Raw genomic sequence first — 26,774 nt, 5'->3', positions numbered from 1 at the left:
AGCTGTGCATTGAATTATTCAAACCATTTAAAGGTTTGCAGAAGGTGCGGAAACTGTTAATTGTTAAATTGACATGCAGTGGTTTCAAATGTGTAGGCAACATGAGAGCAATCCGCTGGAACAGCCAATGCTACAGCACACCATTTACGCACCAAAGGACTTACTGTAATCAACCGCGGGACACAGTTACGCTGGCAATGGACTCGGGTTATTCACCTGATTAGGGCTGAGCTGGATTCACCAGGGGGAAAAGTCCATATTTATCAGTCATGCCGAGTGCTTCAAACCCTGCTGGGGCGCTCCTGGCTTGCATGGGTACGCTCCGATGATGTAGCATGGACGCCATATCGTTCGTCCATATGCCCTAAGTTTGCCAAATAGAAATGAACAAAAGACTTCCTGCCAAGTGAAGTCATGATAGGAGACCATCCTCTAAAAATTGCACTGCTAATTATTTTTTATGACTCAAAAAGTACGTTACCAATGTTTTAACAGTAGTTTAGGCAGTGACCTCAAAGTAGGGGGTGCGGGGGTCTCGCCTTCACCAAGAAGTATGATCTGGAAGAGACGTACATCGCCTGTAGCATCTATTCCATTTCCACCCGCCCCCCCCCCCCCCCACTCCTGTGCCTCCTGGACTTGGGCACTTGGTTAAGAGGAGCAGGATACACTTATACTAGCAGAGATTCTTGTTTATTTTATGGAGTTGCTGTAGTTGAGTTCTCCCACTAGCCTTTTGTATGTCTCACACGCTTTTTAATAAAAAAAACAATTCTTAAACTTCAATCAAATTCTGCACATAGTCTGCTGTGCGCTTTGGGAGGGTTTATGATGTACTAGGGAAGGGTTAAGGTGCAAGAGATCACTGGATTCCCAACCACAGGATTCACAGATTCTGTCTCAACTGTGTAGCACTTGCATACAGACGTGTCTATTCATGTTCGAGGTGTGTTTATTGTTGTCAAGATCCACTTGCAGCCTTGCATGGTAGTGCAGTGCATAAGGAAGAAGGGAGCGTCAAGCTACTTTCACCACCTCGTGTGGTAATGCTGGGTGATTCCATGCTCCCTGGGAAAGTATACTGCTGCCTAAGAAGAGCCGCGAACAGTTGAGAAACTGTTTTTTGAAAGGACGACAATTCCAAAAGCGCCCCTCTGGCTGGGCAGGGGGGTCAAGAACGGCTGCTGTGGGGAGCGATGGCTAGTATTCTTCCAATCCGCACTTTGTATCTTCTCTGCAGATGAAGTGCTGTAGATCTCCTCCTAAGTCCCAGAGGATGTCCTTGTGAAAGGAGATTAACAGTTCATTAATGTCCCGCAGTATGCATCAATATGGGTGCTTTTAAACAGAAATGTGCTGTTAGCGAGCTCTATGCAACAGTTGTAATGATAGCAAACATCTTTGGTTCTTCATTCTCCCTTACTTTTGCAATTCTTTTTCCCTTTCTTCTCCATACCCAAACACTATTCCGGAAGCGCCTCGAGACTTTCCTCTTCACCTCATCCTTCCCCCTCCCGTGCTAAACCCCTCAGTCGCTGAGATTGGTGGCCTTGGCTCTTCTGCGTCCTTCTGGGTCCTGCCCTGCCTCCCAATCGCCTTCAGCCCCTACCGGCACTTGCCCTTGTGCACCCACCGTCCTGTGTTCCCTCACAAGACTGCACTGATTGTATCGCAGATGGCCACGCCTTACTATGTGACCTCTGCCAAGCAGTTACCGGCTTCCGGCGACTTACTCCCTGGCACTTCCCTTCCCATGTGCCATCTCTCGCTCTGCATTTGCACGATCCAAATGCTCACAAGGCCTAGTAGGACCACCTCTAACCTGTTCATTATTGTATTCTCTTCCCTTTTGTCCTTAGCCCTGTGGGCGTTTGAAACTTGGGCCTCATTACAAGTTTGGCGGTAGCCTTGCCTGTAGTACAGGCATGCTGCCGCCAAACTTGCAAATTTTAGCTGCGCCTGGCAATGGGGAAATACAGGGCCATTACAGCCTTGGCGGACCCTGTATTTCCCCATTGCCAGGAGCCGGTATTTTCTACTTCTCATTCACATTTGAGTCCGATAGGACTCAATGGGGAGGCGGGTAGCACAGGCACCGCTCATAACGGTGCCTGTGCTACCGGCAGTGTCTGCTTGCGGGTGGCGGTATGGCACCTGGTGGCCGAAAAGGCACCCGCGAGCAGAACTCGTAGTTTGCCGGTCCGGTAACAATGGTGCCGGCAAGCTTACCGGTACTGTTACCGGACCGGTAAACTTGTAATGAGGCCCAATTTCTTGCTGTATAAGCACCTTACAAATGCACAATAAAATACAAATAAAGAGGTTTATGCTTTAAATGATAACCTACCCCTGGCAGTTTGGACTGCACTTTCTTCTACTGGCTTTTAAGATCCATGTGCAATTTGTGTCTTCCTCGAACGGAGTTGTCCTGGATCCCTCCTCCAGCTCCCTACAGTGCAGCAAAAATGACATACTTCTGTTTTTGTGTGCAGTCATTTACTTTTTCATTCATTTTTGCTTTTGCACTTAGACATGCATGTGAGAGATGCCATGTATCTGCCAGGCACATGTCTCATGTTCCCCCCCTTGTTCTTTCACAGAGCTACCTGTTCCTGCTGTCCTCCGATTACGAGAGGTCGGAGTGGAGAGAAGCCATCCAGAATCTCCAGAAAAAAGGTGATGTCCCAGACCTTCCCATTCCTTGTCGTCTGTTTCTGTTGCTATCCTGAGAATTCCCTGTATGTGCAAAGCCAGGCCCCCCCCCCCCCTGCATTCTGCTCCTAGCAGACGGGGTTAACGGGCACAAGGGCTTGAGGGGTTTGGTGGCTCAATACATTATTTATTCAGTTCATTGTGTTCCAAAGGGTAACAGACTCCCAGGATATAATAATTTGATTAATGAAAGTGCAGGAGAGGAGAAGTGGTGTTCATTGAGTATGGTCCTCCAGTCACACTTTGGAAGGGCCACCTCTTGGACAGATGAGCAGCCTAGTTCTCAAGCTGGAGACCAGGGCTAACTTGGAGATCGGTTGGACATCCCAAATTGAGTGCACATCTCCTCGAGCACACTTGCAACTGTGAGCGTGTTCTGGATGTAGCTCTGTTCTAGCGGGGAAGGATGTAGGTTACCATCCTGGAAGTTGGACCTGGAAGTCATACATTTCCCCACCCCGTTCTTTTTTTTTTTTTGGGCCATGTCGCTTTCCTTTAGTTTTGCACCTGTACATGGATAAGCTGCTACGCTGCGACAGTGTGCTCCAATTACCAATTGGTGCCAGAAAGGTCGCATATTTAAACATGTAGTCTTGCTGTTCTTATCGCGCAAGTGGTGTTTATATCTAGGAAAGTTAACTACAAGCAATAGACTATATCCCTGCATGTAATATATGCTACACAATCGGGACCACTGTTTTCATTTGGTTGCTTTTTGAGATGTGTATTGGTGTGATTGCAAGGGACCTGCCAACCCACTTCCCCAACCCCATGAGCAGCGAAGTGAAAGTCCACTGAGAAAAGTACCGCTTATTTCTTTCTCAATCACAAAATGAACCCAGCCGGCACTGCATACACAACCTATATGAGCATTTTAATATTTAAACAATGTTGCAGCAGTATGAAAAAAAAATGCACAAGAAAGTAAAACATTGTGCAGTTCCACATGGTGTCCGATTATGGATTCTTCAACTTTGCCTCTCCTCTCGAGTAAGCCATTTCCAAGATTCCCCAACCCTCCAAGCTATCACTGATGCCCCCAACCCTCCAAGCTATCACTGATGCCCCCAACCCTCCAAGCTATCACTGATGCCCCCAACCCTCCAAGCTATCACTGATGCCCCCAACCCTCCAAGCTATCACTGATGCCCCCAACCCTCCAAGCTATCACTGACGCTCCCAACTGTCCAAGGTATCACTGATGCCCCCAACCCTCCAAGCTATCACTGACACTCGCATCATCTCAGGACTCAGGATCCCCCAACCCTCCTAGCTATCACTGAGGCCCCCAACCCCCCAAGCGATCACTGACGCTCGCATCATCTCAGGACTCAGGATCCCCCAACCCTCCAAGCTATCACTGAGGCCCACAACCCTCCAAGCGATCACTGACGCTCGCATCATCTCAGGACTCAGGATCCCCCAACCCTCCTAGCTATCACTGAGGCCCCCAACCCTCCAAGCGATCACTGACGCTCGCATCATCTCAGGACTCAGGATCCCCCAACCCTCCTAGCTATCACTGAGGCCCCCAACCCTCCAAGCTCTCACTGATGCTCGCATCATCTCAGGACTCAGGATCCCCCAACTCTCCAAGCTATCACTAATGCCCCCAACCCTCCAAGCTCTCACTGATGCTCGCATCATCTCAGGACTCAGGATCCCCCAACCCTCCAAGCTATCACTGATGCCCCCAACCCTCCAAGCGATCACTGACGCTCGCATCATCTCAGGACTCAGGATCCCCCAACCCTCCAAGCTATCACTGACGCTCGCATCATCTCAGGACTCAGGATCCCCCAACTCTCCAAGCTATCACTAATGCCCCCAACCCTCCAAGCTCTCACTGACGCTCGCATCATCTCAGGACTCGGGATCCCCCAACCCTCCAAGCTATCACTAATGCCCCCAACCCTCCAAGCTATCACTGATGCTCGCATCATCTCAGGACTCAGGATCCCCCAACCCTCCAAGCTATCACTGATGCCCCCAACCCTCCAAGCTATCACTGACGCTCGCATCATCTGCGGACTCAAGATCCCCCATCCATCCAGCTCCCTATCACAGACACTGATACAGGCTCCCAACAATCAGAAACAACACGGACTCAATTAAGTGAAACAGATTACTAATTTTGTGCCCTGAGAAACCCCAAGCAGAGGCAAAACTACTGCACGTGCCTCCTAAAAGGAAAAGGCTACCAATCTGTACAAGACAAGCATTAAAACAAAGAATCTAATTATATAGCCCATGACTCCAGTGATTTATTACTTTCCATAAAAAAGAAAAAGGCCCCGGACCATGAATCTAACTTGGCATATCCTTCCACAATCTCTGAAAGCTTGACTGACTAGAGAGTGTCAGTCCATGCCAAGATCTGCTGCCAGGCCCAAAGTCATTCTCTGGACAACTTAACCCCCATACAACTTCAGGGAAGGCGCACTAGCTTCTACTAATTCCTCACAGTGTGTCTCTCTAGCATCAGCACAATACAAACATCACAAAGCACCAGAAATGAATGTGACTGCCAGAGAGCCCCGCTGGAGCCCCTTTTCCCCACAGATCCTGACTGGCGACTCCTGTCTTCTCCTTGCTCTCCTGGCTGCCTCCTCACTGTCTAGTTTTCCTCACCCCACTCTTCCTCTAATATTCAGAGCTCTTGCTTTCTGCTCGCAGGCAGCCACTTCTCTCACTCATAAAGCACCGTGCCTTATTTTCACTCACTGGTGATAGGTGATTAAGTCGTACAAGTGACACCAAACATGACTTAAGCCCTCATGAATATTGCAGGCCATAACATCATATGACCTTGGACTCCGTAAGAAGTCCCATCACAAAGGCTTTTACCCCGAGGAAATCCCACACTAATGAATAAAATGCTGCATTACGTGCAAAAGAAAAATCATATAGATACAGATTAAAGGAAAGTGCACAAATCACAAGTTGGTGCGTGAGGGGTTAAGGTAATGCGTAACCCTTTGCTGTCCATCCAGTCCTTGCTTGCCTTCTGCAGGATTGTGGTGCTGCACAAAAGCCCCCATGTAGTAGAGATCCTGTACGGATTAAAGTTGTGTTCTCAGTGACAGTCCCTTTATGTCTCCTACTTACCCTTAAGCCACCAGTCCCTTTTCGCTTCTTATTCTCTAGCAGAGCCTCAGGTCTTGTGCTGACTCTGCCCTCAATAACCGGCTCCTCTCTCTCCCACCACAGATCCCCCGGCCTTTGTGCTCACCTCTCTGGAGCTCCAGGTTCTCACAGGCGCCTGTTTCAAGCTTCGGACAGTTCATAACATTCCTGTTACCAGCAATAAAGATGGTAAGTGCCAAACACTAATGTTAAAGCATGCAGGTGTCAACTGTTGAGCAGATTTACAAACTGAGCTCTCTGGTCATAATGCTAACAGTGGATGCAAGTTGCTGACTTGGTGAGCTGGCTGCTCCTGGTAGAACCAGCACAATTCCCTTTATCTGAGGTTTACAAATATTGTGACTCAGAGTGGCTAGTCTGTTGAGGTGATATGCCCCTCGTGGCGGGCCCACCCTCTAGGTAATCGCCGACTGCCCAAGTGAAGGGCCTGATCTCAGCGAGGGTACCTAAACGAGGGTGGTGGGCCGTTTACCTACAGGGTGGGGCCGCCACCGACGGGCATATCGCCATTATGCACCCGTGTAGCTGTCTACACGAGTGCTAATGGTATTTATTTAAAATAAAAAAGAAACTTCCCTTAGAAGCGCGGCCCGACGCCGTGCCGTCCTGTTGGACAGGACGTCCATTTTCTATGTTGAGGACGTCATCAGCATCGAAAATGGGCTTCCTGTTCGACAGGACTGCACGGCGTTGGGCTCCGCTTCTAAGGTAAGTTTCTTTTTTATAAAAAAGAAAGCACACTCTTTGCACCCGCGTAGGAAACTACGCAGGTGCTAAGAGATGGCGACGGCTGCTTAGGAAGCTCGGAACGCAGGCTTATATCATTCTGAGAATCCTGGTTGGCTGGCACCCCACTGCAGGGTGCTAATGAATGGTGTACCTAGGTGGAAGTTCTGCCCACACTCTGGATTCTTTTGCTCAAGCAGAGAAGTGTGAGCGATTCTGCTGCTCATCCCGGCTCATCTCTTCTGTCCGGCTTACTGTCGAAGGAGAATGGAGCATGGGATGGGCGTGGGCTTCCTAGCTAAGCAGATTCTGTTCTCTTCCCCACAGGGTGCGCAGTACTGTCTAGTTTATTAAAATACTGTCATTTGCAGCAGTGGATGGCTGGACTGAACCATTTCTTTGTCACTGCTTTGTAGGTCTTGCCTTCAAAGCATTTCATATGTGGGTGGTGACACAACACTGAGGGCTTGAGACGTGCCTTTTTCCATGGCCACGATGATTATGGCCATTACTCAAGACAACTCAATGTTAGGCAAGACTCTGTTGAAGGCCTCTGGCTGGATGCTTTGATCATGGTGCCAGTCAGATGTCTGCTACATTTCTGATGGTTGGTGGGTTTTGGAGTTCATTTTTCATTCCAAATGGACTAAAGCGTAGTCCGAGAAAGTGTTGCTGGTAATGTATACGGCTGACGTTGATGGTGACAAGAACATGACTCTTGACTGTGGACTACTGTCATGAACCGTCGTCTACGTCCTTTCTGGACCTCCTGGTCCCTGACTCGCAGGGGTTTGCATGCAGTTATCCTTCCAACATGGCCACCCGGAACGGAATGCTCCGGATCAGTCTATGCGTTCCACGCTGCTCATCCTACAAAAGAGACACGCCCCGCGGCTCTGCGCGTCTCAACGCTACCGCTACCTGTAGTCGGACGTGCTTAGCCGGAGTTCGATCGGGGCTCTCGCTTGATTCCTGGTTCCCAGTTCCTTGAATCCCCTCCTGTTCCCTTCCCTCTCCAATCTCCTGGAAAACCTTCTGCACTCGAGTCACGGTCCTCTGTGACTCCGAGCGTACCTTAAATACTTCCTGAAATTACCCTGGACTTTGTACGCTCCTGGAAACTGAACCGCTACACTCACGCTGGACGCCGAAGAGCAGCGTTCGGGTCTATACAAATCCCGGACTGTAAAGAAGAAGAAATCCCAGAAGGTCGCAAGTACACAACAGAAACAGGTGAGAAGGGGAGAGACTTGTGGCAACCACTTTCTTTGTTGGTCACCAGAAGAGCTGAGTGAATCCTATGCATTATCTATCAGAGATCACTCATCAATAACCTTCAGAGGGGTTGTCAACCCAGATGTTGACTTTACCTAGTAGGCAGTAATGGCCATGGTGTAGCGGGATGTCTATTGGAAAGCTTTGAGTAGTGAACAGGGCATGGGGGAGGGGGGGGAAGGATGTGCTCAAGGGGATTTTACTGAAAATGTGAATCTCCTATTCTAGCTCTGCATTGCAACTCCCTTCTGGGTTCCCTATATTAGCAACTACTCTTCAGCCTACAGTATGGTGGGCTACCATTATATCCGCACTGCAGCTCTACAAGTGGGGTTCTACTTGCATGCATCTTTATTCTCCATCTTTGTGAAAATAGACTTGTGCGTAACAAATCAAGTTGGTTTTAAAGTCACAAAAATTAGTGCATACAAGTTGTTACAAGATCAGCCTTTCAAACCTCCAGGCTCAGCCTTCTGATATTAAAAATTGCATATTAAAAGGTTGCAACGATCAAGAAAAGAATGTAGCTAATGGTACCACAGGTAAATCGAGTCCTATCCATTTTAGAATTTTGAATCGCATAAGGTTCAGAGAACCCCTCTATACTCGGATCACCATCTTTAGGTATTTCCCAACAGTAATACAGCCGTGCCCTTTGTGAATGTCTTGTGAAATGACTTAATCAAGATTCAGACAATTCAAAACTGCTATAAAATTGCTGATACAATCGACAGAATACTTTCCCTAAAACAGAACGGGTAGTAGTAGTGGTCCTGATGGTGGTAGAAAATTGAGAATTTATGGTTCTCACCCCGGACTAACAGTGGATCTGATTAGGGCTCAGCCTAGTTCGGAAACTGCCTGAAGTGCCACAACCTCTTGAGAATACCCTACTTATTTATTTATTTATTGCATTTGTATCACACCTAACCCTCAGGCATCTGGGCGCTTGGCTTAAGAATGTGTTTATTGCAAGAGAATAGTTTAAAACCACCTAATCTTAGACAAACAGTAAAGGGTAAGCCATTCCCTTGTAGCGGCGAGTCTCTCACTCTAGATCTGCCCACAAGTAGCTCTGAGGTAGATCCATTTGACAATACTTACTGACCAGCACCGACTAAAAATGTGCACATCGTCAAGGTCTACGCTTCTAGAACCTTGCTTGTTTGTAGGGTCCGCGTATAGCAGTATAAGGCATCTGTAAACTAGAAGTATAAAAAAGCCATTAATATAGGAGGCTTCTGTGCAACACAAATGTAAATTATGCAATATATGTGAGGCAAATGTGATGTCACCCGAGACCATTTCCGGCTGCCTCTGAAAAACTGGGCAGTCTAGCCTTAAAATAAAAACCTTACAATATGTGCTTAGAGAGTGGTCTCGGAAGTCAGACATCCTCTCCAAACCATGCAGCACTACTACTGTGGGATGAATACAGTGCTAGCATGCAAGGGAACCCTGTTCCTAAAAGGGGAGAATATAGAGAGGGGGAACGGTATGCAGGTGGAAATGTGCTATTGGGGGTCAATAGGCAACAAGCTGTTCCTCAGGTGCAGTCTTCCGTTCCTTGCTAACATTTTGGACGCATGACATAAGGCCAATTTGATTTGTGGGAGCATGTTATTGCAGATCCTGGGCGCATAGCAGCTGAGGGCCGTATTTTCTGTTGCCTGAAGAGCTTCTTAACATTTCCAGTTAGTTATATAATTCAGGCTTTGGCTGTTGCGCCATTTTGATCATTCTTGTTCTGGACGGAGAGCCCTACTTGAAAGCCACACACTCAAGGGTCTGGTCTATGGAAATGACCAAGCATCAAATAAACACAGGCTCTGAATATTAGGACTAAGACTTGAAGCTGTTCTTTGAATTACTTAGGACAAATGGAGTGTGATCATGAGGGCCAACCAGTGCCCCAGATAAGATTTTGAGGTGGAAGTAATGTACTCCCTATTTTTAAACTTTCTGACTTCGAATGAGTAAACATGGGTTTTGTCCTCCACAAGGGAGTAAAAAGTTTGTGAGAATCCAGTCGACTCATCCAAAGTGTTAAAACTGTATATAAATCATTATGCGGCAGTGGTTCACATGTCAGAAAAGCAGTTTGTCTCACAATTAGAAGTGTGCAGTAGAACAAGCACCCTCTCACAAAGGAAACAGATGAGCAGCAACACTGTGGACTTCCCCTGCATGCAAATAAAGAGCAGAATAAACACGTTGTGTTGTTGTATCCGTTTATTTCATTTTTTCAAACAGTACATCAGATGCTTAACATTAAGGAAAACCCATAACAATTGGCGATCTCAAAATTCATTCACTAGCACTCAGTTCAACACGACAGTGGACGGTACAATGGCAACAATAATGCTGTCTGTGACGTAATTACATTCACATCTCTCCTCTTCATCCAACCTCTGCTGATGCAGCTTATATCTTCGCTTACTGCGACTCAGCATAACCTTTTTAAGGTTTTGCTCACACAGAACAGGCCATCTTGAGTAGGAGCCAATCGGGCTACCCTCACACAAACCGAAAAGGCGAAGCAGGGCAACATCAATGCAAGCTTCATCATGTAGAACAGGTGGAGTGAATCAGTGCAAGTTAAACAAGGGTAGAAGATTCCCACGCAGAGATCAGATGAGGACTGGGTCTATAGAACAGGTGCAACATAGGCCTCAGGATTGCACACTTGCCTCCTAATATAGAAAAGGTATGCCACAAGCTCGGCATGGCATTCTTTCCTCACATGCAACAGGAATGCCATGGGTCTCAACAGTACAGGATTACCACAGAGACGTTGGTCACAGCAGTAGAGGTGCCACGCTCAGAGAAGAAACTGCATTGGATAGAGCAGTCCGAGCACCCCCACGCTGAAAAGGTAAATGAAGGGCGTCGGAAATGCAAGCTATTGGCTTAGCAGACCATAGTCCCCTCATAAAGTACTTGCCCAGCAAGGGGGTAAGTGATCCACACTCTCCTCACATAGAATAGTAATAGCATAACAGCATTGGGAGCACCACCCATATAGAACAGGAACACTTAATTGCCTCTGCAGTGGAGGCTGCTCACAGATGGAACGAATACTGCATCGATAGTGACTATTTCAAATGTGAAGGCTTACTATGCTTCTGGAATCAGAAAAACTCCACATAGTAGGAATTTTGTAATCTGTAATTGGAAGAATTTCAACATTTGAACAAACGATTTGTGCACTGTTTCCCAGCCACTCTACAGCTAGTCCACTTCCTAAAGCATGTTGCAGAAGGGGATGTTAATATTACAGGAGGCCAAGTCACTCAATATGCCCTTGATTTTTCCTCCTCTACAAAGGTCTGCACATTTGATCTCTGCTGTATAGAGTTCATCTTTTTAAGACACAAACCACCAGGGGCAATAACACAGTAATGCAAACATGACTTGTATTATGTGTTATAAGGTTTGATAGTAGAATTGTCTCTCGATGATTAATGAAAGTCCTCATTTACTGCAACTAGTAGTGCTTAACAGTATGCCAGTGTTGTGATACGGTAGCGCAGAGAGACAAGTGCTCAATGCTAAAATCTACATCGAATCTCATGGTTAAATGTTGGCTGGCCTTCATTCCTTCAGAAGTCAGTAAACTGATGATTGACTGAGCTAATAATAATCTGTGCTTGGAAGTTGCAGCAATCCTGCATGAAGCGCTACATAACAATGGAAATACCTATCTGGATTACCACTACAGGGACGTGTTTTGCTGAGTTTGTTTCATTTGCAAATGCAACCATTTTTTTGTTGTTTTGAACAGTGCTTGCACTGCCGGAGAGCCAGGTTTTGAATGCTTTAAGTGTAGTCTTTAAGGTTTGAAAGAGGCTCTGACCCCTGTTATTGGTGTAATACAAATCACTTGAGCAAGGGCCCTGCTGCCCTGACCTTTATCTTCCCATTTGCCACATTGACTCCAAGTTTAGGTTTAATGGACGGATAAATGCCCAAGATACGGTTTTAAGGTGGGGGGAGTATTTTACCCACTGTTTTAACAAAATTAAATGGTAAGAGTAAAAACAATTTACCTCAGCAAGAGTGTAAATAGTATGTGACAAGCAACCAGAACATTACTTAAAAATGAATAGAACACATAACCAAGACGGTTGTATAGCAAAGATGTCTGCCTTCAAACAGATTATTACATTTGTGGAAAATGTTCTTCAACACATTGTGTAAGAACACACCACATAGATGAAACTTTATGATGAATGCAACAAAGGAACTCTTACAAATACTTTTGTGCAATGCATGTAAACATTCACTGAAAAAGCATCACTTGTTAAAAGGATACTTCCCAATTGTACATTATCTTACTGCTGCAATCCTACAATGTTAGGAAAATGAATATACATGCATAATACCCCTCTCCAGACACAAAGCACAGCAGCTTTTGCACAGAAATAAACAATTTCTCATCTCACCTTGTGCATTGCTGACAGGCTCGTGAGAACACTGGTTAGAGAAAGATTCTGTACCGCTCTCCTTCGTGGTCTGCAGTTTCATACATGCCGATAAGACTCAAAACACGTGTTCTGATTTCTGCCAAGGCACCTGCCTTTTACAGTGACGAGTGCTCCCAATTGATGCATAAATGTAAGCATAGAAAGATAAAAGGTGTCGTATTTGCAAGAGTTTAATGCGTAAAAAGGCCTCGTACATCATTTATCTGAAGGCCTGGGGCCCACACTGCTAATGTATTTATCAATACATAGGGAAGAGTGAAGCAATGCCTACAGGGCATAGAATTCAGACCACAGCGACTCTGCAGAATCAGGACCATGCCCACAGAGTAGGGCGGGGGAATGAAAAACCCCACTCTGAGGAGGCTTCAGAATGGATGGCTTTCCCTTCAGGAGCCACTAGTATTAACCTCGGATGACCAAAGGCCAGGATTTGAGGGGTATTGCCTGTTTGACTGCCGTATTTGCTCATGTTATGAGCAATGGGGTCCAGAATGATCACAGATTACAGTAGCCCTAACAGAAAAAAAACATAGTTGGCTCTGAGAAACAACTGTTTGATCCTGCAGTGCAGAACTCAGATCTCAGAATATGAAAAAAATATCCTTATAAACTAAATCATTGGTGGAACAAACTGCAGACTTGGGTACATTACCAATTTGTAGACGATACCGGTGTATGGTATATTTTATCCACTGGCTCCTTTGATCCATCTTTATAACTATGACCATGACTGAGTGGAGGGGGTAGATGGATGGTTAAGGAAACTGAAGGGGCTGAAGGCCAGACAATATTATCCTATCGATGGAGGCTCTTCAGCCTGTGGCTCTCCAGATGTATTGGACAGCAAGGCCTTTCAGTTGAATAGTTCTAGCAGCATTGGATTCATGGAACATATAAATACCTGCAGTTGCATATTTTTGGGACTGGAATCATTTCCTTGAGGCTTGAGCTTTGTGGTTATAGTTTTTTTGTGCCCCTCGTTTGTTGTCCAAGGTGGGAAACAGGATGCTGTGCACAGCTAAAGAAATCCTGGTTAGTCCCCTGCACTGTAATCGGGAATAGACCCTTCCATTTTTTTCAAAATCAATATTTTAATTGAAATCAACCATTATAATCTTTGTAATTTCGAACTTCTATTTGTTTGCTAAAACACTGTTACACATATTCAAGGAATGTGTGTCGAACATTACACATTAATTTAACTATACTACATTTCATCAGCTAATTACTTTCAAAAGATACAGTTCAGAAATAAACTTTGTTTTAAAGAGAAAATTTCAAAAATGGTTTAAATAAGCAAATCCTATTCGTATTCAATAATCAGTAAAGTTGCCCATGTGCAGATTAATACATTTTTCACTTCTGGAATTGGAATATTTCCCAACACGTTTCAGATTCGTCAATACTTTTTCAAGGGCCAATCGTGTCTGCTTCCCTATACAAAATAGAGCGATATTGTGTAAATATCTGTTAAATCTGCTTCAAACTGTTGATTATACTAATTCAATACTAACCTTCTATACACTTGAATCTGTTCAGTTTTAAATGGTTGTGAGGGCCTTTGCTCTTCACATTTAAAACATAATTTCATCCATTAATATTATATTCATGAATGTGGAACATCTACCAAAAAGGTTTGCGTTGAATAGTAGTGTTCAGATTTTGCTGTACAAAATGTTGTGCAACTAATTATAATAGACTCACCTCATTGGTGCCCTTAACACAGAAGTATCGCAACGTTGTGTGTAGTTGGATGTGTTCTTTGAAGGAATAGCATCAGTCTATAAATAATAAGGATGACATAGTAATCCTAAACCTATCCCTCTATAGTGGCTGGACTAAGGGAGGGGAGGATAGATCATGGAAAGGGAGGGGATACCATGTCTCGCCTTCAAGTACCCCGCCTCTCCAATCCCCAAGGACCATCCACTCAGGTGATCCTCCCTTGCTTGTCCACCCCCATGGTTGGGATCCAAAAGCGATGGCCATTCCCTTCCTACCTGAACGGTAGATCCCTGGCGAATAGATGTGAGAGCAGCTTCGGATCTCTCACTACGGATGTCGGAGAACATTTTCCCAGCATGATCTGGAGGCCTCCTCCTTGAGGGCCCAGGTTCGGTTGCTAGGTCAGTGGATGGTGCATGACAGAAGAAATACGTCTGGGCTTTTGTCTCTTCTTTCGGTTGATCTACTCTTTGATCGGAAGCAGGATACGGGATTCAATGTGTTGTGTCCCAGGTTGTCCTCACTGGGACGAAAGTGGACTTCTTGGCAAAACCTCACTCTGGAAGGTCGCTGTTGCATGTTACTCTTTAATCCCCAGTGTAGTTCGGAGTTACAGCTTAGGGCCTCGGAACTTTCAAGGGGGGGTTGGGTTTGAGAGGATCTTCACAACACAAATTACATTGGTACGTTTTTTGGAATGGGCTACCCAGAGCAAAGTGCAACCCATTGAAACTTGCTGGGCAAATACACTTGGGCTTTCTGGAACAAACAAGGATGTGTATTCAGCCAGAGAATTAATTTATTTATTTGTAGATTTATAAACTGCAACTAAGATCCAATGAGGAGGAAAGCAACTCGTTCTATGGTCCTGGCTGGTTGCTGATGGATGGCCTGCCATTTTAGTATTCTCACAAGCACTCTTCATGAAAAACATGGGCTTGCCTCTTGGTGGCTACCTGGATTTTAGCTGGGAGGGAATAGTGAGCATAAACCCCAGGTACAGATACTCACTGTACCCTTAAACACCTAAACGGGCCTACAAGCAGTCCGTCTCTGCAGTTTGGTGTGGCTACTCGCTGACCAAAAAGAGTAAATTTGGTAGCTCGGTCCCCATCCACCTTTTTGGGTGTCTGGGGTTTGTGACATTTGGGATGAGGGTCGTGACCCGGAAGATCATGACAGGGACACTGGAATCTTTACTTGCACAATTGGACTTGCAGCATCGTGGTTGCTGCATGTTTATAAATCATTGATTTCTGCCATTCAATCAGGCTGCAGGGGTGTGATTCCAGCAGTGCAGGTGTTTTAGGATGCCAAGGTCTGCTATGTGTGTAAATGTTTGGTCAGCGTCCTGTATTTTCACGCACTTCCCCAGACACCCTTGAGATGACTTATTAGAAAGCTAGGCAGGCACTTTTAAGGTCATTGCATGAGCCCCCTTCCTGTGGCCTTGAGCTCCACCAATATTTTCAGCTTTCAGAGTGATGAAAATAACTCCTTGTTGCCATCTGCAGCCCCCTACAAAACTCCTCAAACAGTGGTGCTGGTACCTCAGCCAAAGGGGGTAGAGTTTTCAGAATAGCCTTGTGAACTTGGGCAAATATGATATTTTCTTTATGAACGGATATTGTGCATATTAATTGTAATAGCAAAAACGTTTCTGGACATAAAATGAACCAAATTGCAAACAATCTGCCCCGACCATGAACCTTTTTTATGTCCCACCAATACTTTTGTAAAACTGCCTCCTACGGAAGAAACTGCTCAGTCCGCTTTACCATATAACCTTAAGCTGGACCTGGCAGGTGACATTGTGGTAGCCCTCCTGGACCTATGGTCTTCCATGAGTGCTGCTCATTTCATTATACCCTAGTCTGCCTGCAACAGGAGCTATACTTGGAAGTGTGTTGTACTGCAGTTTGCTGGTGATGCACTCGCGAGAAGTTGAGTGATGTTGTCTCCTTCCTTCGCAGATGAGGAGTCTTCAGGTCTCTATGGTTTCCTCCACGTGATTGTGCACTCCGCCAAAGGCTTCCAGCAGTCTGCCAGTAAGTGTCGCTCTTCAGCCACCCACTTACCACCTCCTCCTCTTTCTGTCTAAGCTTTCTTCTCACCTGATCTCTTGCCCATCATTCCCTCACTACTGGCTCTTCCCTTTCTGCATTTCCTCTTGTCCACTCCTCTTTCTCCCTGCATCCACTTGCTCTTTTTGCATATCACTGTACTAGGTCTACACCATATGGAATTTAAAGGAATCTTTGTACATATGGGGGAATTTCTCTCTGCGCTCACTTCGAAATTTAAATTATGGTTATAGGTTTCTGCAAAAAGTGGCATGTAGCTTGTAACAAAGCTGAAAAACGACACCACAGTTACTGTGGCAATAAGCCATGAGGTGGTGGGTCAATACCGCCCCAGGTAATGCCCCATTACCTCGGTCGGTATTGGCCCGCCACCGAGGGGCTTATTGCCATTAGTACCCCGGCCTGTTAGACTGGGGTACTAATTGTTTTTTTTTCTGTTCCGAAACACGTTTCGGAACAGAAAAAATAAAAAACGGCAAAAAAATGCCCGCCGCCATGGAAAGGGAAAACGTAGTCCGTTTTCCCTTTCCATGGCGGCCATCGGGAGAGGACGCACTGGGAACTTAAGTGTTCCCAGCGCGTTTGCTTCCAAGAGCAGGAGAAAAAAGAAGGTAAGTGGGGTCTGGAGGGTGGAAGGAAGGGATGGGGAGGGAAGAAAAAAATAATAATAATAATAAGTACCGCGGTCTCCGGCGGGGGACGATGGAAGCCTCCAGCCGTGTGGAGACTCGGAGCGGGCGAGTCCCCGGCGGGGGACGAAGGAAGCCTCCAGCCATGGGGAGGCTCGGAGCGGCGATTGCCCCATTTCGAGCCTCCTCATTGGCTGAGGGGCTGCCACGCCCCCCGCCGGGAACAGAGTAGCCGGCACGCACAGCGTGGACGGGAATACCGTGTGGTATGGCTCGCAAATGAGCCAATCACCACACAGTATTCCTGTTCAGCCGCGCGTGCCGGGTACTAATGTACAAAACATGCATTTTGATGACACTGTAAGATGTCTATTTAACAACCTTGTCACTCAATTATAGCACTGTATGGTGAATGGGGCTGCGTCAAGGTGGGGTTTTACATGGAGACCCCCTTCTACCCAACCTTGCATCCCTTCATATACAGGTTGCGCACGACACCGCATTGTCTGTTGTCATGCCTTCCTTCCCGCACTTTACATACAACTGATACATCAGGCCTCACAGTGCTTGTGTAGCCGGTAGGTTACATATTGTATTTCTCTCTGCAAATGCATAGGTTTATTAGTGCTGTAAAGATCAATTGCACATCCCACAGCACCTTCGATCCGCTGAACCCCCAGCACTTTACAGACACATTACAAAGTGTATGCAGCACTTGGGCCACCATTCACTTTGCATGTATATTTCCCATTACAAAGCCCTTTCGAATAACCTTCTCTCCACAGATAAAGCGGCTACGCAGCAGCGCATTCTATTCAGAAGCCTGCAGGACTTTCCAAAACTATTCCTATTATATAGCACGTTTTATCAGAGGTGACAAAGCACTTTCCAACGGCTTGTATAGATGCACACAGCCCATTCTATCCGTAGGCTACCTGGCACTTCCCAGCAGTTTGGAAAATCCACCACGTGTTCCATCAAAGGCTTCCCAGGACTTTCCAACGTGTTCAACGTTTGACGAATATTTTTCTGTCATTTTGTTTTTGTTGCCGGTTTGTCTTTGGTTTTTTTTTCCCCCACAAACAGCCGGAAGAGACCCCCGCATTCCAACTCCCCACAATATGCCTTACCATCCACCTGCTTGTGGTAATGAAAATGCGACAAAACAAATGCGGTGAAGTTGCCCTTCCTCAAAAGTGGTGTATACCCTTTCTCCAGCGGTGTACACGTTACAGTAACATATCCTCGGTCATTGGAGCTCTTTTCCGGTAAACTGCACAATGAAGGAACCTTCGTTGCTTTACAAACAAGACTGACACAGAGCTGTTTTTCCCAGCAGCCTCGCTACCAGACTGATGTCACGCAGAGGGCGGAAGTGGCTGCCCTTTGCTGCTGGGCGCTGTTGTGTCTATCTGCGTCTCTATGATCAGACCCGCCTTATCTTGTTTTATAAACTATCCACACGCTGGACGGGACATGAGTCAGACTCGCGGCGAGCTCCCCGTTTTTGGTTCATCTTCAGACGCTCGATAAGGTTTCCAGTCCTTTGATCTGCTATTTCATGTTTTTAATTGAGCCCCACGAGGCCTCGTTCCTCTGACTCCCACGCACCCCCTCCCACCCTCTCCCCGATTACCAGAAATCTTGTGAAGTTGGATGCTGCAGTACGGAGCAGTGCCCCCTGCAGGGCAGGGGCTGGTTACAGTTGAATCTGTGTCCTCAATCTTGGGGATCAGTGTGCTGTGAGTGGAGAAATGATCCTCCCTCGGTGGCAGGTGCATGGAGTAGTGTTGGGACAGTGGTCGAAGTGTATGAAATGAAGTAGTGGAACTATGTTCCCTGCTGTCCTGCCCCTGATTTCCACAAACCCCATCGCCACTTTCCCCTCCCACGCGCCATATAAACCCCCAAACAAATGCGCCTGATGTTTATGGGAACGTGCACGTCTCAACTGCTTCCTACACTTTTGTTTTAAAACGAAACCATTCCGCAGAGGTTTCTTTTAAAAATAAAACTATAGGAACAGTAAAAGCTTCTGCCCACAACCACTGTGTTGGGGTTGATAATCATTCGCTCCTGTAAGTGTGGCAGCTCCCTCTAGTGTCCTGCTGGTGGAGTGTAAGCTGGTGCCTCGTTAACTTGGAAGGATCTCTCCCTAGCATCACAGCCTCCTGTCAGTGGCGTCAACGGGAAACAAATTTAGGCGGGGCACAGAGGGGGCCAAAAACAAAAGTAGGCGGAGGAGCAAATAAAAGTAGGGGCTGCCTCTGAAAGGTAATGTGTGACATCACAAGCACTCCTGCATAGAGGCTTTTGTGCACACCAATTACCCACACCCCACTGCACCTCACCTCCCACTGCACCTCACCTCCCATCAGAATGCAGGCGCTAAACCATTCAGTGACTAATGGCCCATCATTAGCAGTTTCTTGGCGGTATTACCCGAATTGTTCGTTTGCAATTGTTCGATTGCACAATTGCACGAATTTAAAGGGTCACAATTGACCTTTTCACAACTGACTATATACATATATATGGGTTTGGGTTGGGTGTGGGGTTGTGGGGGGTTTCCCCCCGCATATATGTTACAATTGACCTTCACAATTCGGTCAATTGTGAAAAGGTCAATTGTAATTAGAGCAATTTGGAAACGAACAATTCGTATACATCCTTCTTGGCTACATTCTGATGGGGAAGGGCTGCAAGATGCTCTGCACACTATGAAGGTTGATGTGCAGAAGCCGGGTAGGAACACCTGAGCATAGCTCCCAACCTTTTTTGTCACCAAGGCGGGTGAAAACACCCGATTTTCTTTTTGGCGGGTGAGAGGCCCATAGAAGTGAATGGGCGAATGAGGAGCTTGGCGGGTGATTCATCAGCTTTCAAGGCGGGTGACACCCGCCAAAAGCGGGTGAGTTGAGAGCTATGCCTGAGAAGTGGCTTGTGCTCATGTTCATACAGATACCAGAATGCAGACCAAGGTCACTGCTAGCTTTGAGACAAAAGGAGAGTATTTGCTGCGTCTGATATGCAGACATTTGCCTTAGTGTCACAAATAACACCACAAACAGATGACACAGTCACTGCTCGCCTTAGGTAGGGGGGGGCACAAGGTTTCAGAGGGGGTGCCCGGCCCCCCACAATCTCTCCTCCCTAGCGACGCCAGTGCCTCAAGGTTTAACAAACTGGTATAGCAAGTTGGCTTTCATGGGCTTCTTTTATGTAAGCAGTATTTAAAGTGCAGTATTCATGGTACGGACAGTGGTCACAAGAGGTGGTTTTTCAACTAATGGGTTGCCTGAGGCAAGCTTCCCTCATTTGGATCCACAGCTGTCTTAAAACCCCAACACCTTAGATGTATGATGTATATCTTTGTCTCAGAGGGTTCTGCCTTGAGGCTCTCGCCAATGCCTGGGCGTCAGTGATAGTGTGGTTAGGATAAACCGAAGCGCTGTGGCTGCTTGTCTTAGTGTCCTGACATGTTGTGCGGTCTAGAATGTGTTTGGGTTCCCAGCGATTCCGTGTTGGGCACTGTTTCAGTTGTGGGTGTGATTTCGATTACTTTGGGTTGCTGAAAGGTCATGAAGTTGGGGGGCGGGGAGGTCGATTTGCAGTTGTGTGTAGTTTAGTGAGCGTATGTCTGGATCAATGGTTGTGCTGGTGTATGGTTGCAAAGGGTTTGTACAGCGGTTCATGGGTAATGTGTGTGGTGTGTGACGGGCCATGGAGTTATCTTGGCTGCAAGGAGGTGAAAGGAACATCATAGAGGTGTTACTGTGCAGTTTGAATGTATGTAATATGAAAATCTTAACACGCTGGGGCGTGTAGGTTGGGGCTGTGTAACTGCACACAGTGTGCATCTCTTGTTTACTAAAAATATCAAAGCAACATGGTGGTATACATGGGTGCAAGAGAGGCGCTCCCAACAGCTTCCCTCCGTATAATACCTTTCTTTTGTCTTTGTACAGAAAAACGACAAAACATGGGATGAATGAGAACCCAGTAACCTAGATGTCTGAGGCAGTGTCAGATTTCACTGTGACTATTCTTGATGTCTTTGCTACCACGTCCTGGTTATGTCAGAGACTCTCATGAAGGCATACTTCTCTGGGAAAATACTCCATCGACTTCTAAATCTGATGACTGGCAAGCATGTGCTCCAAAATACAAGGTTTTCCTCTGACGGGGCCCTCTCAGATCCCCCTCCTGCCACTGAGGGCTTGCATGCTCCAATGTTGCTTGGACTAAAGCTGTTTCGGGGGTTTGGAGGGCACCTTCAGCCATTGCCCTGTGACCATCTGTTTTTGTCCCGAGGTAAGACGGCCTTCTCCAGCATGGGGTCTGGCATGGATTCCCATGCTAATGAATATTCCCAGTTGTCAGGCCGGGAATCCTCGGTAAAAGAAAAAACAGTTTCACTTTCACTTACAAACTGTATTTCTCCTCTAAACCAAACACTGAACTCTGGGTCATACTGCCCCTCAGCCAATGACTGCCCTTTCCCTAAGCCCCTCCTCTGGCAGCCATCTTCAGATTTTTACTGCGTGTTCAAGTGTTGGGAGTCCTCGAGTTTTGCTCTGTGAGCTATTCTACATGTTTCGTGCTTTTTTGAGAAAAAAAGTCCTATTTTTGTCAAACAGAGCCTGTGTGCTCTTCCTCTGCATCGACCGACAAGTGGGGATCCGTTTGTCAGTGAATTTCGCGGCCCGCAATGGCAAGGATCGTCGAGTGTTCATCGCAAGTTCCAGAAGGCCATTGGGCCTACACCGCACTCCGGATCATGGCAGAAGAGAAGAAAAAGGGAAGCTCCCTTTTCAAGCTCCGGACTGCGGAATGTGTTTGTAGAGGACAAAAGCCTTCAGTGCCTCTGTCTCCACCCAGACCACCGAGAAGGAAATTGCAAGATCTGCCTCGGGTTCAGCAAGAGAACCATGAAGGATTGTCACAATAGGCCGGGGTGTGGCTCAGGGCCAATGCCTCTTCCTCGTGCCCCAAGCAGGGGCATGCCTCACCCAGGACCGGCCGGTCCGAGGAGCAGGCTTGAGTCCTTTGAGGGTGCCCCATCCGTGGGGGCCCAAGACAAGGCCAAGCATCGCAAGTCTGTCTCCATTGGGGTCACTGTGCAAGCGGGCCCCGTAATGGGCAGGGCGTGTTCAACCTCACTATCTGCCCCCATCTCCAGCCATCAATCCAGCTCCTCCTCACAGAGGAAATCGGCCAACCCGGCTAAGTTGCGGGTGAAGCACGAGAAGCCTATGGTGCAGGATAATGTGACCAACCTGCCTAAAAAGGCCCAGGCGATGCAGGACAAATCATTGTAGACGGATCGAGATGGTAGCGGCTGCTCGCACGGGGGCCAAAGAGACTGACCCGGTCAAGGTAGCCCTGGCTGTGCCCAGAGTGTGCCTTCCCCCGAGGTGGGAGACTTTCACTGGGACCGTGGAGAGGACACCGGAAATGAGGATGCCGGAGCTAAATCCGAATCCGACCCCTCATGATGCAAAAAAAGCGGGGGTGAGGAGTCCTCTGGTTGAGTCGTACTCCAAGGCACACATTTTTCATCCCCGGACGAGGAACACCATGAGTCCATATACATGATCCATGAGGACGACGATGGAAACGCTGGTGGAGATGATGGCAGAAACTGGGATGACAGAAATGTCAGGGGCAAGGGGCCTAGTAAGTCTGCCGAACCAGCTCCAAGAGATGCATCGCTGGACATACTCTCGACCCTGCACACGTTGGTGTCTGAAATTCAGAATAGGATACCGGTGGCCTCAGCGACCCCGGTGGCCCTGGATAAACCTCCAGCGAAAAAGAGGAAGCGCTGCCCAGCACTAGCTCATCAACCTCTGCACCCTGCTCCTTCCTCCCCGAGGCACCAGGACATGGGAATGGACATGGCGACGACGGACGACATTGTCACGGCAGGCGGCTCGCTGAAGCCGAGGGCGTCCCATGACATGGTCGCCAGAGCGTCGGAGCTCTTCCAGCTGACACCCAAAGAGACCAAAAAGGAGGGTTTCCTCTACCAGAGGCCTGAGGTAAAGAGAAAGACAATTATGGCGGTACTCCTCCTGGACGACATTTGGGAGGAGGGCCTGGCCCTAATGAAGAACCCGGACACAGCCCCAGCCAAGAGTAATAGGCTAGAGAAAAAATACAGGGTTCCGGAGTCCGCACTCAGGTGCCTATGGTTGCAATCGTCGCCGGACTCCATGGTATCAGTGGCTGCGAGGAAGAGATCATCTAACCCCTCATCTTCATCCTCCGTCCCTCTGGACAGTGAGGCAAAGAAGTTGGATGCCATGGGGAGAAGGATAATCTACTCTGTGGCGTCAAGGCGGCCAACGCACTGGCGATTCTGCCCAGGTACAACAGAGAACTCTGGTACAAACTGGCCCCGATTCTGGACTTCCTACGCGCCGCCAAATGGGTAGAGGCGATGTCCCTCCTCCAGGAAGGGGAGGTGGCGTCGGACTATGCCATTACGGTGGCCCTGGACATCGCAGACACAGGTTTCCAACAGAAATGGGGAACAGTGTCCGTCTCCGGTGTCGAGGCTGGCTCAAGGCCACCAACTTCTGCCAGGAGGTCCAGACGAGAGTACTGGACATGCCCTTCGATGGGACCACCTCTTTGGGAAGACCATCGACGAGTCTTTGCAGGCCATCAAGACTGACAGGGAGACGGCGTGTGCCCTGAGCATGCTTCAGCAACACCACCCATCCTTTTGCACCTCTGGCAGAAAGTCCAGCAGATCGACAAAGGGTTTCGATGAAGGTTCCTCATCGTACCGTCAACCCTCCCGGTCCATGACCCAGGAGGCCTACATAGGCCGTTCCAAGGCTTTCGGTGGATGCGGCCAGTGCCTTTGCTGCTCCCAAGGCAGGACGTGGGCGCCGAAGCAGGACTGAACCGGGCAGGACGTCGGGCCCCCACCGATCCTCCCAGGTGGGCGGCTGGCTGGCGAGTTTTATTGGTGAGTGGAAGATCTCCACCGACAGATGGATGCTGGACGCTCTCGCCCACGGACATACGCTGGAATTTCAGCAAACATTTTTGCGGATCCCTCCGGTGGCCCAGCAGGAACAGCTCATCCCTCAGCTCCTGCAGGAGGTACGGGCCATGCTACGAACAGGGGCGATAGAGCGAGTTCCAAAATGACATTGTGGCTCCGGAGTCTACTCCAGATACTTCTTAGTAAAAGAAGTCTAGGGGCTGGAGTACCATGCTAGACCTGCGGCATCTCAACAAATACCTCAAGTCCCAAAAATTCAGGATGGTCCTGTTGTAGCACGTGCTCGACCAACTGGAGGAAGACTTCTTGACGTTGCTGGATCTGGAGGACGCAACTTCCACAGTCCCACCCACAGGAAGCATCGAAAGTTCCTACGCTTCGTGGTGCAAGGAAAACACTACCAATTCAAGGCCCTCACCTTTGGCCTGAAGTCGGCACCCAGGGTGTTTACGAAATGCCTGGCACCAGTGACGGCCCATATACGTCTGCAGGGTATACATGTGTACCCGTAGTTCGACAACTGGCTCATCCAGGCCAAGTCAAGGGAAGTGGCCGTTAGACACATGGAACGGACTGTCCAGCTGCTGACGTATCTGGGATTCTCTGTGAATTATGCGAAGTCCTGTTTGATTCCATCGCCAAATGCACTGTTCCTGGGAGCCAGGCTCAACACGGTCTCCTGTTTGGCACCGGCCTCTGGGTAGAGGGTAACTGCCATTCTGGGGAAGGTACAATGGCTGTTGTCGCTGAAGACCGCCATAGTGCAGACCCTCAAGTCGCTACTCGGCATGTCGTCTGCGTGCATCTAACTTATCCGGCTCTGTAGGCTACAGCTGCAACCTCTTCAGGAGTTCCTGGACGATCGCTGGATACAAGTGTCCGGATGCTTCACAGACAAGATTCCTCTCGACGAGGAGCCCCGTCGAGCGATAAGGTGGTGGGGCGTCCACACGAACATCGCACAGGGTTTCAGAACGCCCCCTACCAGGAGACGGTCACCACGGATGCTTCCCTGGAAGGCTGGGGAGCACACAGCGGACGTCTACACGGCATAGGCATGTGGCTGCCAGAAGAGAAGCATCAGTGTTTTAGGCCCTCAAGTCATTCCTTCTGTCCCTGAAGGGCAAAGTGGTGAGGATCTTCACGGACAATACCACCGCGATGTTCAACATCAAGAAGCATGGGGGCACCAGGTCCCCAGTGCTCTCCAGAGAGGCGCAGGACCTGTGGCGTTGGACCATCGACCAAGAGATGTTTCTCATCCCCTTTCACCTGGCTGGAGTCAAGAACACCATCACCGACGAGTTGCGCTCCTGTCACGAGTGGGAACTCTGGCAGGATCAGGTGGACTGAATCTCCCTCAAGTGGGGCAGACCCTGAATCGATCTGTTTGCGACAGCAGCGATCAACAAATGGCAGATATTCGCCAGCAGGTTCCCACCAGCCGAGGAGCATGGGGGACACATTCTCCTTCCCGTCGGAAGGCTTGTTCCTATACGCGTTGCCTCCGCTGCCGCTCCTGCTTCGATTAATCAATCTACTCAAACAGTTCCGATGCAGGTTGGTACTCGTCGCCCCGGCGTGGCTGAGGCAAATTTGGTACCTGGACCTTCTCAGCTTGTCATCGCCGCCTCCTGAACCTGAGGGCTTGGCTCCTGCAGCCCTAGAGTTCAGAGGATACGAGTTGCTGGCGGACTGCAGGGAGATACTTGCCAAGGCCAGAGCGTTATCGACTCTAAGTGCTACAGGTACAAGGGGAAGCATTTCGCTACATGGTGCCGGTGACAGAAGATCAACTCTCTGAGGGTCAGGGCCCCCCAGATTCTTCTGTACTTGTCCTTGGCCAAGGCAGGGCTGACGCTCACCTCTATCAAGGTGCATCTGGCAGCTATCTCCCACTACTTCAGGTCTCCAGGACAGTCTTCTCTTTGGTCACAGTCTAGTCAAGGAGTTCCTCAAATTACTGTTTTGATCTTTTCCACCATTGAAGGCTCCTGCCCCAGCGTAGTAACTCAATTTGGTGCTGACAAGGCTCATGGGGGGGGGCACCCCCTTCAGGCCCATGCATCAGGCCCCTCTCAAGTTCCTCTCATGGAAGACCGCTTTCCTCATGGCCATCACCTCCTCTAGGAGGGTGGGTGAGATCCAGGCCCTATCCTGCAAACAGCCTTATCTGACTTTTCACAACACAAGGGTGGTGCTGCAGACGCACCCCTCCATGCCAACGGTTCTGTCAGAATTCCACCTCAACAAGCCTTTTGTGTTGCCTGTGTTTTTTCCGAAACCTTTGTCGCCGGCGGAAAGGACTTTGCACTCGCTGGATGTAGCTCATGCTCTGAAGCTCTACGTGGCACGCACAAATAGTTTCCAAAAGACGCCTTGTCCAAAGTTTCCATCTCGAGGTGGCTCTCCGCCTCTATCACACACTGTCATCTGTTGGCAAACCGACCGCTGTCCGAGAGCCCATTCCACAAGAGCGATAGCTGTGACGACCGCATTCCTGTCTGGTGTGCCCCTGCTGGACATCTGCAGGGCTACTACTTGGAGGTTCACGCACACCTTCACAAGATTCTACTGCGCTGACGGATTCCAGAGAGGAGTCCAGGGTCGGCCAAGCAGTGCTACGCAACCTATTCGCTTGAAAGTGAGCCTGTTAAGGAGGTAAGAGTGTTGGCTTCTGTTGAGCCTTGCCACCTCCTGTGGTTGTGTAATGTTGTACTGCTATGTATTCTTTATTCATGAGCATGTGAAGCCATGCCAGACGCCATGCTGGAGAAGGAACAAGTTACTTACTTTCCTGTAACTATTGTTCTCCAACATGGTTCTGGCATGGATTCACACGTGAACCCTCCCTCCTGCCCCTCTGTGGCTCTTCTTGGTCATTCTGCCACTTTATGTGCTTACCAAATCTGAAGATTGCTGGGCTTAGGGAGGGGGCAGTCATTGGCAGGGGGCAGTATGACCCAGA

At 48.3% G+C, this 26,774-nt stretch overlaps 1 protein-coding gene across 6 annotated transcripts in view; it reads left to right on the top strand.

Moving 5' to 3' along the window:
• The window catches only part of ABR (ABR activator of RhoGEF and GTPase), a 1,582,060-nt gene that overhangs the window by 1,168,594 nt on the left and 386,692 nt on the right, over positions 1 to 26,774 (top strand). For all 6 annotated transcript variants that reach the window (XM_069615233.1, XM_069615235.1, XM_069615234.1 and 3 more), the window contains 3 exons: positions 2,601 to 2,676; positions 5,923 to 6,027; positions 16,046 to 16,120. In XM_069615233.1, the coding sequence (XP_069471334.1) occupies positions 2,601 to 2,676; positions 5,923 to 6,027; positions 16,046 to 16,120 (256 nt within the window). The remainder of the gene's footprint in view (positions 1 to 2,600; positions 2,677 to 5,922; positions 6,028 to 16,045; positions 16,121 to 26,774) is intronic.

This window comes from Ambystoma mexicanum, chromosome 9, assembly GCF_040938575.1.
Source record: "Ambystoma mexicanum isolate Mex_15411 chromosome 9, UKY_AmexF1_1, whole genome shotgun sequence".
In the NCBI taxonomy this organism is placed as follows: Eukaryota; Metazoa; Chordata; class Amphibia; order Caudata; family Ambystomatidae; genus Ambystoma; species Ambystoma mexicanum.
This window is presented reverse-complemented; position numbering and strand designations above follow the sequence as displayed.